Here is an 18,730-nt window from a genome sequence, read left to right on the forward strand (position 1 = left end):
GGCCCCTCCCTTTGGGTCACTGTTCCTGAGGCAGCGCCCGCCCCACGGCGACTCCTCCCTGGCCTCCAAGCTCCCTCCCAGGGGCTCTCCCCCCACTCCCAGGGCTCCACAGCGCCCAGCCACACCCTGTCTTTGCGGAGCATCTTCCTGCCCCTCTGCTGCTTTCTCCTCCTCCACTGGTGAAGTTTCTAGAGGGCCGTGAACATGCTCCTCTTTACAAGCAGAAAGTTAGTGCGCCCTCAGAGATATTTGCTGGACGGAATTGACCTGAACCACTTGGGGGGCCCCTGCGTTTCTCTGCGGATGGCTGTCACTTTGCTTCCTCTCAATCCAGCCAGTGGAACTCCTTCACAAGGAGCTATGTGGACGTTGGCCAGTTAGTCTAGACTTCATACTCCTCTAAGCCCCGTGGGGTGCCGGCGGGGCTCTCGCCCTGGCAATGTCGACCACAACTCGACTTGCACTTGCCTTTGGCCCAACAATTCCAATGATAGTAGTTTACTCGCAAACACACCACCCCACAAATTTAAAAAAGAAACCAAAACCGCCCACGCATACAGCTACTCATTTATTTTTAACGGCAAAATACTGTAAGGAACCGAACGCTCATCCATGGACGATACCTAAAACTAGGAAAAGGAGGGGGCGGTTCTTAAGCTGGGGATATGCAAGAAGCACTGCTGACCTCTGTCCATAATCACTTTCCCATTGTTTTAAAAGCATGTAGTCAAAGAACACAACTGTAATAAGCACATGAGGAATAATTTACAAAAATATTTTTCTAAAATATGAATACCTACTATATTTTACACATTTTACAAAAAGGAAAATGCTAAGATCAAATACTTATGTCCTGCTCACCATACCCCAGGTACTGTTTTGAATGTTTGCCCATGTTAATTCAATTTTCATAAAGATCCTGTGAGGTAAGCCCCGCTGCCGGCTCCATTTTACTTGCGGGCAAAGTGAGGCAGACAGAGGTTCAGGCCTTAGTGAATGCCCACGCCTCTCGGCAGCCGGTCCTGCTCCGACCCGGCCGAGAGCTCGCACTGGCTAGAACCGGGGGCCCTGCTCCTACCCTGCCCTCCGGAACCCCACATCCTTGTCTCCTAACTGGGAAAACCCCACTAAATCGTTTATAAATACAAAGTACTTGGGCCTTAAAACTCAGTATACAAGGTAATGAGGTGCACAGGCGGATTGGGGGCAAATCGAAGCTGCATTCCCGAAATTCAGGTTGGGTTGGAAAGCTGAGCAGGTTGGGGTGAGCGGATTGGAGTGTCTGTCTGCAGTCGGCCCGGCAGTCAGAACCCAGGTGACCCACGCCTTCTCTGCTCCCTCAGCACCTCGGGCTTCTCCGCGTTCGGATTACCCCCCCCGCCCCGCCCCGCCCCGCCCCGCCTCCCCCACCAGCCCCACGGGCCGCACCCACTGCGCACGCGCGGGCAGCGGCACAGGGCCGGGAGCGACGCCCACTGCGCACGCGCGCGCCGCCGACTCAGGGATCAGGGTAGCAACAAGGCCGCGCGGAGCCGCGCTGGCCAATCAGCGCGGCCGGGGGCGGGGCTTCCCCGCGGCGCTCCCGGGTAGGCGGTGGGCGATTTCCGGCAATAAATCCCGACGGGCCGCCGTCAGGTGCCGGCTGGGGGTTGTTAGTGCGCCAGGTGGGGCCCGGACCGTCGGCGCGCCAGGTAAGGACTGGGACGCCGCGCGCGCTAGGTGGGGACTATGGGTGTCCGCGCGTCAGGTGGGGACGGAGGCAGTCTGCCCGCCACACGGCGCGGCCCACCCGTCCTCAACCCCACGCCCACCCTCCGCGTCCCGCAGCCCAGCTCCCCTCACGCCCCCGCCTGAACCCGCTCCCACCGGGTCGGTCCCTTCCTTCCCCGGCCCGGGGCCTCCTGGACCACCCTTCCCCGGCCCGGCGTCTCCGGCGTCCGCCCTCCGGCCTCGTCCTCTCTAGTTCCTCCGCGCGGGCACCTGCCCGGGCCTGACCTCGTCCTCTCGGCGTCCGTCCTCTGCCCCCGTTCTGCTCCGGTTTCGGCCCCTCTTCGGTTGCCTTTCTTATTTTTCTTGAGCGGACGCGTTTCAATTTTGCGTCTTTCTCTTCGCGGTAAGCTCCGTTTGGACCCTTCTCCCAGCCCTGGCCCTGCTCAGACCCATCTTGAAGGAGTGTGGGGAATCGTGCCTTTTCCTGCGGAGCCCTCCTTTCTTACCTTTTCCAAATCCTTACCTCCAGCCCTAATCACAGAAGACGCGCTTTACCTTATTCTTTCGTGTTCCACTTTCCCCTCTTACAGGAAGGTTTTCTGTTTCCGTGAGGCATCTGTGATTATCTCTCAGGCCTTCTTGCAGTAAACCCCATTTCTGATTCTCAGCCCTCGATTTACCATTTCTTGATGGTCTTTCTGGATCAGATTCTTCCACATTTAAAAGCCATATTCATGTTTGACCCTCAATTATTTGGAAATCTTGTAAGGAAGAGAAAGCAGTAGAAAAAGCCAAATGCTTATCAAATTGAGGATCAGTCATTCTTATCTCAGAACAATGCAAATTATTTTCTCAAAATTTATGATGAAATTTCCAGTATAAGAAATACTGGAAGAGAAACTCCTTTGTCGGCTTTTTTTCTCTGAATATGAAAGTGCCTTTTATTTTCACTGTAACTTGTTTGTTTCTTATCTGTTTGTAATGTGTATAGCCATAGCTCTTGCTCTACAGGTATAGTCTTTATTGTTCTGAAAATCAGTTTAGTAACTGAGGAGAGTAAGTACTGTTACACATGTAACCTTTTCAAATTTTTTAGAGCTGTTTCCTGTCATGTTTTCCTTGTCTTAGTGTTTTTATATTTAGATCAGTCGTTACCTCAGATCATATCTGATGATGTATGACATATAAGCTAAAAAATGTAAGAAAAAAACCCCTGCAGTTTTATGACATCTGTTTCTAATAGGGTGTTCAGGAATTGCTGTTTTAAAAATATAATGGTAGAGCATGGATTGTGGATTGAGATTCCATGACTGTAAATCCCAGCTCCACTAAACTTTTTGCCTCAGTTTCTTCATCTATAAAATAGAGATTTAAAACTTTTAAATGAGGATTGCAGCATTTCCTATCTTATATAGTAGTGTGAGGACTAAATGAGATAATAGAGGTAAATTGTCTGGGGTGATGCCTAACCCATACTGGGATCTAGTAAATGTTTGCAGCTGTTATCATTAGTTAACGGAAAGTGTGCTTGTTGAAGGAAAGACATTTCTTGTCTTGTGCAGGAGTTTCCACTGGCACGTGAACTTCATGAAGCCCTGTTCTCCTGCAGTGCTTCACCCCCATGTCCTGCCATATAAAATAGAGATGGAGGGAAGATCTACAGCAGATGGCCCCATATGCTCTCTGACATTAGTTGGCATGAAATGTGCACAAAATTGCAGATTGTACCAGCTATTTTACAAGAGTAGCCACTTTTGAGTAGTTGCTCTTAGACATTTAATAATTTTCAGGTGTAATTTCTAGTTCTTATTTTTGTATTTGGAAATTATCAAAACAAAGGTGATTTTAATTAAATTTATAACATGATAGCAATTCAGATCTTTTAGCAGAACAGATAAATACATTTCCATAAAAAATGATGGGTTGTCATCATTCCAAAACTTTAACAGTATTTTTCAATTTGCAGACTTGTTAGATGCTTCAGACTGGGACTATTTTTGAAAATTTGAGACCCAAGCCTTTCACATTGCAACCCGTGTGTTTTTTCTTTCTTTCTTTTTTTCTTTTCCCTTATGGCTTTTTTGTTATTGTTTGTAATAACTGTGCTTTCAGAATCTCTGCTTTAGTTCATGAACTAAAGCATAAAGTATAAAGATTACATATAAGTATTATATAAGGTTATATATTGTAATAACATGATAGGAAAGAATATGAAAAAAATATGTACATAATTGAATCACTTTGCTGTACACCTGAAGCTCACACAACATTGTAAATCAACTATACTTCAATTTTAAAAAAAGTTATATGCAAGTGTAAAGCGTAAGTATAAAGAATATACACCTATATGGAATGGAATACACACAGTTATTTTGAAACAAATCTTTCCTCTGTGTTGAAAATAAAACTCTTGGAAATGAACTATTTTTATTTCCATGGTCCATTTAGCTGCATTTCACTCCTTCCAACCCATGGAAATATAAACACTTAGCAGCTGAAAAGTTCAGGCTAACTATATTTGTTTCTCACAGAGAGTTGTTAAAGTCAATATGAATGATCTGTAGAGTTTTGGTAGTTGTAAAGGAATCAGTTATCTTACAGGAAACCCCAAGCCGACTCTTAACTTTACAGCAGAAACTTAGTGTAAATGTTATAGGGATTGCTTGTGAGGCCTGAATATAAGTGCATTAAGTGGTGAGTGGGCATGGTGTCTAAATAGGCAAGTACAGTGTGTGTCATCAAGTCTTAAAATATCTTGTTAGCTGAGGTGTTGGTAAGAAGTTGCTGTTGCTTAAGTAGTTGTTCTTTCTGCCTCTGTTCTCCCCTTCGGTCTGTCCTTCACGCCCTGGCAAATTATTGTGAAAATAGCACTGCTCACGTTGCTGGATTGCTCAAAAACTTTTAATTATTTAGAGAATGAAGTACAAACACTTTTGATATTCTGCATTCTCCTAGTCCCCTTTCCAATCTGTTCTGTATTTCAGCCAGCGTATTCCACTTATTCTCAAATATGTCACATGTATTCCTGTCTTCATTTTTTTCACCCACCATGTCTGTGATGGGTATTTTTTTCCTTTCTTCATTCACTTAAGATCTAACCATGCTTTAAGGCCAAGCTCATGTCCTGGTTTCTCTTCAGAGGTTTCCCAGGTGGTTTGCTTTTTACTCTGAGTTTCTTCTAGTTATTCTTTCTTTACCACTCATTTAGTACTCATATTACAAGATTGCATATATGACATTTATATATATATGTATATATGTAATGAGAAACCAATTTTATTAATTTAAATATATGAAGACTTCTAAATTCTACAAGAATGGAAAAAACTAAAATAATAAATTTGTAAAATCTGTGAGCATACAGATCACAAAAGAAAAAAGGAAACATACTGGGGACAATTCTTCAACTGCATCAGGAATCAAATAATACAGGTTAACAATGTCACCATTTCTGCCTTTCAGATCAGCAAGTCGTGTTCTATAAAAATTGTCACATGGGTAGTACATTTTCATCTGATAAAAGAAATATTAAAAATAAAAATGCCTCAAATAAAAAATAATGTAAAATCACTTGAAATTCAAACATGCAGAGATATTCACTGTTTACATTTTGCTATATCTGCTTTCAGATTTTTTTCTATACACGCATGTATAAACTTGTGCCTGCATGTAGAAATACACAGAAGTATAACATATATTTTCCTAAAACTTGCTTTGCTTTCACTTAATATACTGTGAGTATCTTTTCATGTTAACAGATATTTGCACGATTATTAATAGCCATTTACAATCCCAGTATAATAACAAATATATTTAACAAAACCTCTTTTAGATATTTTAATTGTTTATAGTTGTTGCAGTTTGTTCCTGTTACAAAGAATTCTTCAAGGGACAGTTTTTCTACATAACATCCACCTGCCCCGGTTTTATTGAGATATAACTGACATATAGCACTATGTAAGTTTAAGGTGTACAACTTGATGATTTGACTTACATACATCATGAAATGATGACCACAGTAGGTTTAGTGAACATCTGTCATCTCTAGATACAACATTAAAGAAGAAGAAAAAACATTTTTCCTCATGATGAGAACTCTTAAGATTTACTGTTTTAATAACTTTCAAATATAATGTGCAGCAGGTGTTAGTTATCGTGTTGTACATTACATCCTTAGTGCTTATTTATTTTATGACTGTTGGTTTGTACATTTTGACTACACATATGCATATATTTTAATATATTTTAAATATACCTACATATATTGTGTGTGCCCTAGGGAAGGGACACATAAGGTAATAACACATTTAGTCTGTCTTTACTTGTTTGTCATTGAAGTAATACTGTATTTGACCTATTAGCAATATTCTGCACAGTTGCCACTTGATTATTTTTAAACGCAGTTTAAATATGATATTGAGAGATACTTTGGCAATTGTCAGAGGTGGTCTTCAAAGACATTCTTCTCTTGTTTGTGTTTTATGAGACTAAATTTGCCATTTAAGCATCATCTACTACATCATGGTACTTGCCTTCTTCTGTAAAAGTATTCTCTGGCTTCTGTCTGAAGCGTCATGAAAAAGCATCAGACACCTGCTATTGGAGACAACCTTAAATAATCTGGATGGACTAGACATGGGTGGTGGCTTTTGCATTTTAGGGTGATCAGTAGTTGTGAAACAAGAGCGTAAGATGAGGCTTCTCAAAATGGTTTTGAAATTTAAGGAATTATTTTTAATTATCTTCTAAAGAAAGAATTTCAGTTAAACAATATATGACTGGAAAAGATGTGTTCTGATTATTACTTAGTTTAGCAAGGTTTTGAGATCCTCTTGGTACCGAGGAAAATGACTTCATCATACGTTTCACGTTGAGCACTTGTAGTTGACACGGAATATTGTTGAAGAGTTATAATTTCCCTCTAAAATTTTTTGTCTCTTCTAAGCCAGTATAAATGCCTATTTAATAGCCTATTTTTTGTTAGCTACATTAAATATATTTGGGAGATGGTATCTGAACACTTCCATCTCTTGTGTACTCTATGATATGATGTGATATGAGACTTCCACGTTAGTGGAATATCCCAAATCTACATCGTCGGACATGAGATTAATGTAACACGTTACTCTATGGAAACTTTTTGTTGAGTTATCAACTACCTTTTTGTAGCTAAATACGATGTATACCGTACTGGCTTCTTTATAACGCTTTCCTCTCTGTTGATCATTTCTTTCTTAAACCCATTCTTCTCTCGCCTTCCCACTTCCCCTACATCGTGGCTCTTCCTGTTGGGTGTCCTATCTCGGCTTGTCTTCACCTGCTTGTCCCTTCAGTGTCAGCGACCCTTGGAGCTGGCTCCTTGGCTGTCTTCTGTCCCCACGCTGTCTGGTCTCTGTCTGTACAGTCTCGATGCTGGTGGTTTGCCTGCCTTGCTCTCCAGCATTACCCTCCCCTCTGAGCCATTCATTCAGTGATTGTTGAGCTACCTTTGTGCGCCGGGCATCGTTCCAAGTGTTGGGACACAGAGTTGAACAAGACATTGCGTTTTCTTGAGGAAGGCAGACTGTAGCCATGTAAGTAATTTCAGACAGCATTTATTACTAGGAAGACACTAGGCTCTGGCAGAGACTGAGTAGCCCTGAGGTCTTTGTGAAGCTCAGATCTGGTCTCCCTGCAGAGTGGAGGTTCCTTCCTTGGCCGCTCGGTGTCCTCAGAGTGCAGTCCAGCTCCTTTGACTTCGTTTGCCCCCAGTGGCCTCTCCATTCTCACTTCCAGCCACTCCCCACTCCCCCCTTACGTGGTCAGCCTCAGGCAGACTGGACTGTGTACAGGGCTGAGCATCAGTGTTCATTTTCTGTTGCTTCTAATTTCTGGCATGAGTTTTCTGTTCGGTGTCATATTCCTTTTCTTCCTCATTCCCTGACTGCTTGTTCTTCAGGCATGAGCTGAGATGTCACCTCTGGGAAACCGTTCATGACACGTGCAGGGTTGGGCTAATAAATCCACCAGTCCTCATCCATCTTATCATTTTAGTACAACTGAAGTCCTGCGTTACCTTCAGTGTTTCATCTCAGTGTCTAGCCGGCACGTAAGGCACGTGCAGACATTTAAATATTAAGTATGAATTGTATTCATTAAAGTTAACGAATAAATGTTCTAAATGAAAAGAAACTTACATCAATTACACATACATTTTTAACCTGAATTATAGGAGAGCTATGCCATTTTTGGGCCAGGACTGGAGATCTCCTGGATGGAGCTGGATTAAAACAGAAGACGGCTGGAAAAGATGTGAACCCTGGAGTGAGGGACTTGAAGGAGAGAATAACCGGTGTGGCGCCAGCCACGGCACGTGAGTCGCAGCTCAGCAGAGCCACACCGTCCCTGCCTGACTCTTACGGCTTCACCTGTTGGAGCCCATGACTTACCGCTTGGCTGAGAGTCCCCCCCCGCACCTGCACAAGGCTGGTGTAAGGAAACAAGTTACTAGCCAAAGTCTGAGCCTGGTAGATCGCCTAGTGCCCACGCACAGATGCTGCCGTCTTCTTTTTAATTTGAAACGCTTAACCCTTACAGTAGCCCGAGAGATAGGTATTATTCTTACTAACCTCCCATTACAGCTGAGGAACCTGAAGGAATTAAAAGATGTAGTTTTGGTGGCCTGCGTCAGAGGCCCATGGTGACAGTGGCTTGCGCGAGACAGGAGTATAGTCTTCTCTGTCAGAGGCCTGAGTTGGTGAGGTGGCCTTTAGCTCTGCCATCCCCAGAGAGTAGCCTCGTCGGCGGGGTTCAGGGTGGATTTCTGCCCCCACCTCCGTGTTGCGCTTGGCAGGGTAGAGGAGGAGGGTACCTGTGCCAAACCTCACCGGCTGGAGTGGGAGCTGCAGGGCAGGCTGGGGGTTGTGGTCTTTCTCCAGATGAAGGTGAGAGATTGCATGGATGCAGGAGCAGGCCCGTGTGGCCGTGGTGTGCTCACCTGCAATCCCCGTCACAAGTGTATTTGAGCATTTGGAGGACTGGGGAGGCCTGCAGACCTCTTCCTCCAGAGTGTCACGGGTCTAGTCATCCATTTTACTGCATATGTTTATCTCACATTTGCGTAACTATCAATTGTATATTTCGAACGGACCGGTCATCTGTTTTTCTGATAGGAATTTGGTACCTTTAGACTGGAGATTGGGGTTTGCGGTATTTAAAGCAGAAATTAATTTTATATTTAAGATTATAGGAAGGATACACACAGTGTTCGTTGAATTTATATTGTGGCATTTCTCTGCCATTCTGAATTCTAAAATGTCAGTTTAAAAAAAGCTGTAATGCATGAAATAGAATGTACTGCTACTTCTACACTAAGGAATTTGCATATGTTTTTTTCCTCATGTATTCTTTATTTCCCCTCATTCCAAACATGTTGTGAATATCGAAGAATACTTTTTCCTCATATATGCATAGAATTAGAGAAATACAATCAAGATCTGTTTTCTTTGCATGATAAACTCCATGTTCTCCTGTCTCCCTTCCCCCCTTCCCCACAGACACTCCCACTCACCCATTCCTATTCATACTCATTTGAAAATCCTTTGAAATATAAGTGGTGATGGCAGAGGCCTCTCTGTGTGGGTGTCCTCACAGGGACAGGGGCTGTGTCACAACAGCCATGGACTCTCCACCACGGGTGGAGTGAAGACACCTTGCTCCCATCCAGGTGCCTCGCAAGTCTGGGTGCCTTCTCTTTATACGAATGATATATGTAATTACCAACCTTACATAAACTTTACAAACAGGATGGGACCGTGGGCAACTCACTCACTCCCTGCCAGAGAACATGGTGGGACCGTAGTAAATGAATTGTTCTCAGACCCTTGCAGTTGGACTTTTAGTTTTCATCTTTATTAAGTTCATCCTGAATCTTTATCAGCTTCATCCAGACCACACAAAGATGTGTGGATCAGAGATGTTTTTATTAATTACCTTCTGTGAACGGAAAGAGGTTGGTCTTCCCAGCCCAGTGCTTACTCCAGACCCTTCACAGTGAGGGACCAGGAGAAGGTGACTTTGCTTTGCTTGTCCACAGAAAGGATGCGGCCGTCCCCTCCCCTCCAGAGGGGGCTCCTTGGAAACAGAAGGGTCCTGAGTCCTGCCTGTGCTCCTTTGGTGTGTAGATAAATCTCTCCATGAGCCAGACCTGAGACGCCTCTTGGTTTTGTGATTACACATGCTGTTGTATGTGCTCAGTCTGTACCGTATGTCGGGCATTTACTGTGTATTCCCAGTGCTGGGATCCAGCAGTAAACGGAAAGAGGCAAAACCCATGCCTGGAGGAGCTTGCATTCTAGTGGGACAGTCAGACGAGGGACAAAAGGAGCTCCGCGTGGTCTGTTCTGTGTCGTAGGTGCTGTGAAGGGAAAAACCTGGGGTGGCAGGGAAGACCGTGGGGGTGGGGGTGGTGCGTGGAAGTGTCGAGAGGGGGGCCCTCTCTGAGAAGGGTCAGCTGAATGACACCTTGGGCACCGAGAGGGCGGCCCAGGTGGGGAAGGGAGAGCAGAGACCCCGAGGCAGGTGTCGTGAACTCGGGAGCAGCGGGGACAGCGAGATGGGTGGGATGAGGGCCAGCAGGGGACCAGATGGCAGCGTGGCCGTGGCCGGTCATGAAGGGCCAGCTGGGTTTTCTCAGAGCTAGACAGGGGGTCGGCGCTTTGGAGCAGAGAGAGGGGGGTTTGTTCAGGTTTGTGTGTTCACGGGCTCCTTCTGGCTTTGGTGTTGGACATGGGCTGCAGGGAGCTGAGGAGGAGCAGAGAGACTCCTTCCGAAGAGCCTGTGCAGTGACCCAAGTGAGAAACGACTGCGGCTCAGAGAGGAAGGGGGTGGCGGGTGGTGAGAAGCGCTCAGAGTCGGATGTTCTGCACGTGGAGCTGGCAGGTGGCTGAGAGGCGGAGTGGGTGGGCAGTGGAGGGGGGCGGCGGCGAAGGCAGGCAGGTGTTCGGCCTGCACAGCTGGGAGGGTGGCCGTTCGTCTGATGACAGTGGGGTCTGACCGTGTACCTTCCTGTGCACGCGCGAGATCCTCAGGGCTCGTGCCCGGGACTGGAGCTGCTGGGTCACGGGCAGGCCCACCTTCCGTTTTCCAGCGAGGTGGTATCTATTTCTGCTCCTGCTGTCAGTGCATGTTCATCTGACCACACTGCTCATCCTTTTTAACCATTTTTTTATTTCTGGGAAGTAAATCTGGGCAGAGAAGAATAAGCTCAGCATCATTAGTCAGCAGGGAGGTGCAGGCAATCTGGGAAGACACGCGTCGCAGCGAGCCTGAGATCACAGTGCAGTGTGGGCTCAGCAGCAGACCAGCTAGAAACGTAAGGGAAGCTCCAGGGGAGCGAGACAGCCGAGGTGGCCTAGACAAAAGTGTGGAGAAAGTGTTCACCTGCCGGATAAGGTGCCTTGACACACCTACCGCAGCGGCTGCAATTAACAAACAACAGAACGTTACAGGTGCTGGTGAGGGCAGTGCCGAGTGCTGGCGAGAATGTCCTCTCGTAAGCTAGATGGGAGTGTGGGATGGCACAGCCACTTTGCTGACTAGTTTGGTACTTTCTTATTAAGTTAAACATATAGCTGCCGTATGACCCAGCATCTCAGTCCTAGGTATTACCCAAGGAAAATGGAAGTTTATGTTTCCACAATACCTGTATGTGAACGTTTATAGCAGCTTTTTTCCAGTAATTGCCAGAGCTTGGACCTCACCCATGCTCTTCAGCTCTCCAGGGGGAGGGCCACTCAGGAGCGAAAGGAACGAACCGTTGATTGACACAACGTGATGAATCTTAATTTCATCTTGCTTAGTGAGAAAAACTAAACCCAAGAGGCTTCGTATTGTGTGATTCCATGTATATGGCCTTCTGGAAAAAGAAAAGCTATAGGGACAAAGGGGTGAAAAACAGACCAGTGGATGCGAGGGGTCTAGAGGTAAGGGAAGGAGTTGATTACACAGGGCAGGAGGCTTTTTGGGGAGTGGTAGAGCTGCCCTGTAGGGAAGGCGCCGGTCCCTTTATGACTCTGCATTCGTCAAAACCCATAGAGTTGTGCGGCACGAAAAGCAAATTTTGCTCTGTGTAAATCTTTAAAGAAAAAAAACAACCAGGATGTGTGTGATGGGGAGCTGGTCACCCAGATGATCTAAACTGTGACAGATGGATGTGACTGTGTTACAGACAACCCCCATAACCGCACTGAGGAGGGTGTGGAAGAAAGGAGCTGACCTGGGAACTTGGGAAAACCATGTTGACAGGATATTGTCAGGCTATAGACAGACACTCTAGGTGGTAAATGTGCTTCTCATGCCCCAGGGTGTGGGTTAGCAATTCTGAAACTACTTTATTATGTATATGGGGTTGAGCTGGGTGAGTAAATAAAATGCAGACAATGACAGCCAGATCTCTCACTTTGGAGAAGGAAGTCACAAAATCATGCTAGACTATACCTTGTGGTGCTGGATTGGTGGTGATGGTGTCAGTGTGTACTTAGGCGGTTGTTGCTCTTGTGGGTGGGTGGGTGGGTAGATAGGGATCAGTGTGTAGGTGAGTTAATATAACATGTTCCCCAGTTCTGTCTACTGGGAGGCCAAGAGCGGTGGTGTCCCAGTAGCAATGAGCAGACTGAACACCAAGATCTTGGTTTTGAAGGGTTCCTGGGGAAGTGGTTGATTCCAGAGCTGGGGTAGGGAAATATAAGCTGAGCCTAGAGCATCTTGTGGTGTCCAAAAGTAAGGAAATACTTAAAAAAAAAAAAAAAGGGAGGGGGGCGGATGGGAATATGTCAGATGTCAAAAGGGCAGAGGCCAACCTGAAAGCAGTCCAGTGGCTAAAGCTGGAGCCATTTGAGCAAAAAGCAGATAATGGTGGTATTGGATTATAACTCAAAGGAGAAGATAAATACCCCTGAGTTTATGGGGATATAACACATGAATACGTGGGGAAGAAGGGTCAGCTCTTCCTGACAGAATAATTCCAGTCAGTGAATGTGGAAGGGATAGGGACGTACACTGTCACCGTTAGGACACCGCAGTAATGATGGCCGCAGGCAGAGTCCACTGATAGGTGCTGAGATTCGTGGGTGAGATGTTAAGGAAAAACAATATTTGCAAAGCGTCCTCCAAAATATCTGTGAATTCACAAAGGGGAAACAGTAGCTTTGCAGTTGAGAACCCTGGCAGATCCCACCTTAACCGAGTGGTCCAGGTGACATGACCAGGAGCAAGACACAGGGGCAGCGTGTACCCTGATCGCATAGGTCCGGATGGGGTCCTGGAACGCGAAGGGCACCAGCGGGAGGCTGGCGAGACATAGGTCTGTGGGCGAGTCCACGGTGCCGCGCCAGCATCCACTCCTGGCTTTGGTCGCCGTCCTGCATTCATGTGAGATGGTGGGGAAGCTGGGGGAGGGGACTTCGTACTGTTGCTGCAACTCTTCTTGAAGTCTAAACCGATCTTTGAAAGTTGCTTTAAAGAGTCACCATTGAGAACATCAACAGGCAAGCCAGTGACTGGGAGAAAGTATCGTGTTTTGTAAGCTGTCACTAAGCTGTTTTCTAGGCTCCGTTCTACCTGCTCACACCTCCCTATGACGCTGCAGCCGGTGGGCCCTGCTAGGCCCTGCCTGGGGAGGGTGCCACGGGGCCTGTGGGGTGGGACTGGGGCAGCTGCTGCCGGGGCCTTTCTGTACCTGTCCCCCCAGGTCGGCAGCACTGGACTCTCCCTCCGAGCTTTTCTGACATTTGCAGACCTGGCTCATTGTGTCCCTTCAACGCCAGATGCTGGTGCCCCCACCCCACCCCGCAGGTGGACCCCAGGCCCTCGGGGCTTCTCATCTGAGCTCAGACTCCAGCACCAGCCAACAGTGCTTCCTCCTGCTGGTTCCAGCCTGTGCACTTCGCTCTCCCAGTGCAGTGTGGTGACGGCTGTTTGCAGTCACTACCTCTGGAACGCTTCAGTGTTCTTTTTGGCTTTTAGGTTACCTAGTTAACAGTGTTTTGTACATTTTCATTTTAAGTTTCTCTGTTAAAATAAGTGATGTGGCTTCTGCGTCCTGATTGAACCCAGCTGTTATACTGACAGGCTTTTCTTCCAGGATTTCGGCAACTTAGTAGAGACAAGCAACTCAGTTAGCAGCTGGGAGAATGACTTGGACAAACATGCAAATGGCCAGTAAGATAAAAGTTCAAATCTTTAGTGATCAGGGAAACTAAATTAAAACCCCAGTGATGTGCACCTTCGTCTTGGTTTTGTTGTAAACCTAAAACTTCTCTAAAAAATAAAGCCTTTTAAAAAAGCTGCAGTGAGGTAGAACTATCCACCCACCACAATAGCTGAAATTAAAAAGGCTGACAATAAATGGTGATGCAGATGTGGAGCAAACGGAACTCCCCCTTTCAGCTTTTCACCATTGAGTATGATGATAGCTGTGGGCTTCTCATATATGGCGTTTATTATGGTAAGGTACGTTCCCTCTATACCCTGTGTATTGAGAGTTTTATCGTAAATAGATGTTGAATTTTGACAGATGCTTTTTTTTTGCTTCTATTGAGTGATCATATGATTTTTTTTTACTTCATTTTGTTAATGTGTATTACATTGGTTAATTTGCAGATGTTGAACCGTCCTTGCATCCCTAGAATAAATCTCACTTGATTATGGTATATGACCCTTTTAATGTATTGTTGAATTCAGTTGGCTAGTGTTTTGTTGAGGATTTTTGCATCTGTGTTCATCATTGATATTGGCCTGTAATTTTCTTGTGGTTTGATTGTGTGGTTTTGATATTAGGGTAATGCTGGCCTCACAAAGTGACTTTGGGAAGTGTTCCCTCCTCTTTGATTTTTTTGGAAGACTTTGAAAAGGATTGGTATTAATTCTTCTTTAAATGTTTGTTGGAATTCACTAGTGAAGCTCTCTGGTCCTGGACTTTTGTTTGTTGGGAGGTTTTTGGTTACTGATTCAGTCTCCTTACTCTTAATCAGTCTGTTCAGATTTTCTCTTTCCTCATTATTTAGTCTTGGTAGGTTGTGAGTTTCTGGGAGCTTAACCATTTCTTCAGGGTTGTCCAATATGTTGGCATATAATTGTCCATAGAGGGCTTCCCTGGTGGCGCAGTGGTTGAGAGTCCGCCTGCCGATGCAGGGGACACGGGTTTGTGCCCCGGTCTGGGAGGATCCCACATGCCGCGGAGCGGCTGGGCCCGTGAGCCATGGCCGCTGAGCCTGCGCATCCGGAGCCTGTGCTCCGCAACGGGAGAGGCCACAACAGTGAGAGGCCCAGATACCGCAAAAAAATATATATATATATAATATAATTGTCCATAGTAGTCTCTTAAGATCCTTTATTTCAGTGGTATGAGCTGTGATGTCTCCTCTTTCATTTCTGGCTCTGAGTCCTCTCTCTTTTTTCCTTCCTGTGTCTTGCTAAATGTTTGTCAATTTTGGTTATCTTTTCAGAGAACCAGCTCTTAGTTTCATTGATCTTTTCCATTGTTTTTCTACAATCTTTTCAAAGAACCAGCTCTTAGTTTTATTGATCTTTTCCATTGTCTTCCTACTATTTGTTCCATTGTTTTTAGGCTTTGTTCTTCTTTTCTAGTTCCTTGAAATATAAAGTTACATTATTTAAGATTTCTCTTGTTTCTTGATGTAGGCACTTATCACTATGAACTTTCCTCTGAGAATTGCTTTTGCTGTATACCCTAAGTTTTGGTATGTTGTATTTCCATTTTCATTTGTCTCAAGGTATTTTTTTGGTTTCTCCTTTGAATTCTTATTTGGCCCATTGGTTGTTCATTAGCATGTGTTTAATCTACACATATTTGTGCATTTTCCAGTCTTTGTCTTGTAATTGCTTTCTTGTTTCATATCATCAAGGTCAGAAATGTGCTTGATATGATTTCAGTCTTTTTCTAATTTATTGAGACTTGTTTTGTGGCCTTATAATATGATCCATCCTGGAGAATGTTTCCTGTGCTCTTGAGAAGACTGTATTCTCTTGTTTTTGGATGGAATGTTCTGTATATGTCTGTTAAGTCCATGTGGTCTAATATGTCATTTAAGTCACCTCCTATTGTTGTATTGCTGTCTATTTCTCCTTTTAGCTCTGTTAATATTTGCTTTATTTATTTAGGTGCTCCTGTGTTTACAAATGTTATATCCTCTTGTTGGGTTGATCTGCTTATCATTATATAATGACCTCCTTTGTCTCTTATTACAGTCTTTGTCTTAAAGTCTATTTTGTCCATTTCTGATGTAAGTTTAGCTACCCCAGCTTTCTTTTGGTTTTCATTTGCCTGGACTATCTTTTTCCATTCCTTCACTTTCAGTCTTAGTGTGTCTTTGCACCTGAAGTGAGTGTCTTGTAGGCAGCATAAAAATTGGTATTGTTTTTTTAATCCATGCAGCCACTCTGTGTCTTTCAATTGGAGAATTCAGTCCATTTGCATTTAATGTAATTATTGATTGGTATGTACTTACTACCATTTTGTTAATTTCTGGCTGTTTTGTAATTCCTTTGTTCCTTTCTTCTCTTGTTTACTTCCTTTGTGGTTTGATGGCTTTCTTTAGTGGTATGCTTATTCCCTGTCTCTTTATCTTTTGTGTATCTACTATAGATTTTTGCTTCGTGGTTATCACAAACCTTACATAAAACAACTTGTATTTGTAATAGTCTGTTTTAAGTTGATAACATCTTATGTTTTGAATGCATTCTAAAGCTACATATTTACTCTCCCTCCACGTTTTATATTTTTGGTGTTGATTTACATCTTTTTATGTTGTGTATCCGTTAACAAATTATAGTAGTTATAGTTATTCTTACTACTACTATTTTTGTTTTTAACCTGCACACTGTCTTTATGAGTGATTAACCGACTGCCTTTACATAGATTATTCTTAATTTTACTACATATTTACCTTTACAAGTGAGATTTATACTTTCATGTTTCCCTCTTTGTATTTAGCACCCTTTCATTTCGGCTTAAAGGCATCCCTTTAATATTTCTTGTAGGGCTGTTCTAGTCTTGATGAACTCCTTTAACTTTTGCTTCTCTGGAAAATTCTTTATTTCTTCTCAATTCTGAAGGAAAACTTACTGAGTAGAGTATTCTTGGTTGGCAGTTTTGTTTTTTTTTTTCAGCACTTTGAATATATTGTTCCACTCCCTTCTGGCCTACAGAGTTGCTGCTGAAAAATCTGCTGATATTCTTATGGAGATTCCCTTGTGTGTAAGGAGTTATTTTTCTCTTGCTGCTTTTAAGATTCTTCTCTTGTTTTTAACTTTTGAAACTTTAATTATACTGTATCTTGGTGTGGCTTTCTTTGGGTTCATCTTACATGGAACTCTCTGAGCTTCCTGGATCTGAATGTGTGTTTCTTTCTCCAGGTTAGGGAAGTTTTCAGCCATTATTTCTTCAAGTAAGTTTTCTGCCTCTTTCTCTCTCTCTTCTCTTCTGGGACCCCTATAATGTGAATGTTGGTCTGCTTGATGTTGTCCCATAATGCCTTAAGGTATCTTCACTCCTTTTCATTCTTTTTTCTTTTGGCTGCTCTGATTGGGTGAGTTCCACTCCCTGTCTTTGAGTCACTGATTTTTTCTTCTGCTTCATTTAGTCTGCTTTGAAACCCCTCTGTTGTATTTTTCAGTTCAGTTGTTGTATTCTTCTGCTTTGTGACATCTATTAGGTACTCTTATGTTTTCTATCTCTTTGTTGAAATTCTTACTTTGTTCATCGTTTATCCTTCTCCAGAGCTCAGTGAGCATCTTCATGACCATTATTTTGAACCCTTCATCAGGTACATTACTTCTTTCCATTTTATTAAGGTTTTTTCCCTGAGGTTTTATCTCGTTCTTTCATTTGGAACTTAATCCTCTGTTTCTTCATTTTCCTTGACTCTCTGGGTTGGTTTCTGTGCATTAGATAAACAGCCACCTTCTCCAGTCTCGAAGGAGTGGCCTGGGGTAGGAGATGAACCTTTCTGTTCAACCCTGCCCCAGCTCTTGGTTGTCTCTCAAACCTCTGTGATTGTCCGATCAGCCTACTTTATTTTTAGTCTCTCTCAGTAGTTGAGGGTGTGCCAAGACCTGTCAGTGTCACAAAGGGGAGTATATCAGTTGTTACCTAGATTCAAGCTGATTGGAAGCCAGACCCTGAGGCAGCGGCTTATGCACATATACCTCTCAGGGAAGACTGGGAGGTGGGCTTTTCTGTCGGTTTCCTCTGAGTTGAGCCCTGGGGTAGCCAGTTAAGAATGGTTTCCTTCTCTGCTACCGTCCTGTTGAACCCATGAACACAGTACCACTGGCCACCAGAGCCAGGCTATCCAGGGTTGGGGTCTCTGGGCAGCAGTCATGACAGTCCATGTACCAGGTGTGTGCATTGCTCCTCACTCAGAGATGCTGATGACCCGCAGTGGGGCAGGGAGAGAGTATGAATGAGGTGCCTGCCAGGCTCCTGTCTCTAGAGAGGGTTGCAGTCAGCCCCCAGATGAGTATTTCATTAGCACCCTGCCCCTCCGGCCATAGCTGAAGGTAAACTGACAGGCCTCTTTCACAGGGAGGCTGGTGCGTTTTGGGCTGAGGTCTCTGTACTGTGTTCTGGAGGCAGCTGGTGGAGAGCTCTCTCTGGATGTCTGGGGGCTTGTCTCTCAGGTGCAGGTCTTAAAAGTTGGGGTGCTGATGTGGGTTCACGTCCCTCACTCCTCAGAGAGAAGATCCAGGCTGGGAGTTCCCTCCCGACTCTGGGCAGCCCCTCGGGGCTGAGGTTTGTGGTGAGATGTGTCAGGGCCTCTCCTACCCACTTAAATGTGTTGTTTTCTTGTTCAGCTGATGTGTAGGGGTGCTCTGCTGGTTTGGGGTTTCTCCCCAGGGAAAATTGTTCCATATGTAGCTGTCAATTCCGTGTGTCTGCGAGGAGGTGAGTTTGGGGTCCTCCTTTGTCACCATCTTGAACTGGACCAGAGGCAGTTTTCGTGAGGCTTTATAATTTGTT

The 18,730-nt window shown here is 44.6% G+C and overlaps 1 protein-coding gene across 4 annotated transcripts in view; it reads left to right on the forward strand.

Moving 5' to 3' along the window:
* The first annotated feature begins 1,565 nt into the window (after positions 1–1,565).
* Positions 1,566–18,730, forward strand: part of FBXO25 (F-box protein 25) — a 59,767-nt gene continuing 42,602 nt past the window's right edge. For 2 of the 4 annotated variants that reach the window (XM_081221058.1, XM_081221057.1), the window contains exons 1-2: positions 1,566–1,691; positions 7,922–8,062. In XM_081221058.1, the coding sequence (XP_081077184.1) occupies positions 7,929–8,062 (134 nt within the window). In that variant the 5' untranslated portion in view covers positions 1,566–1,691; positions 7,922–7,928. The remainder of the gene's footprint in view (positions 1,692–7,921; positions 8,063–18,730) is intronic. The other 2 variants (XR_014014116.1, XM_081221056.1) reach the window with 1 other exon arrangement.

This window comes from Mesoplodon bidens, assembly GCF_964165515.1.
Source record: "Mesoplodon bidens genome assembly, chromosome: 20".
NCBI lineage: Eukaryota > Metazoa > Chordata > Mammalia > Artiodactyla > Ziphiidae > Mesoplodon > Mesoplodon bidens.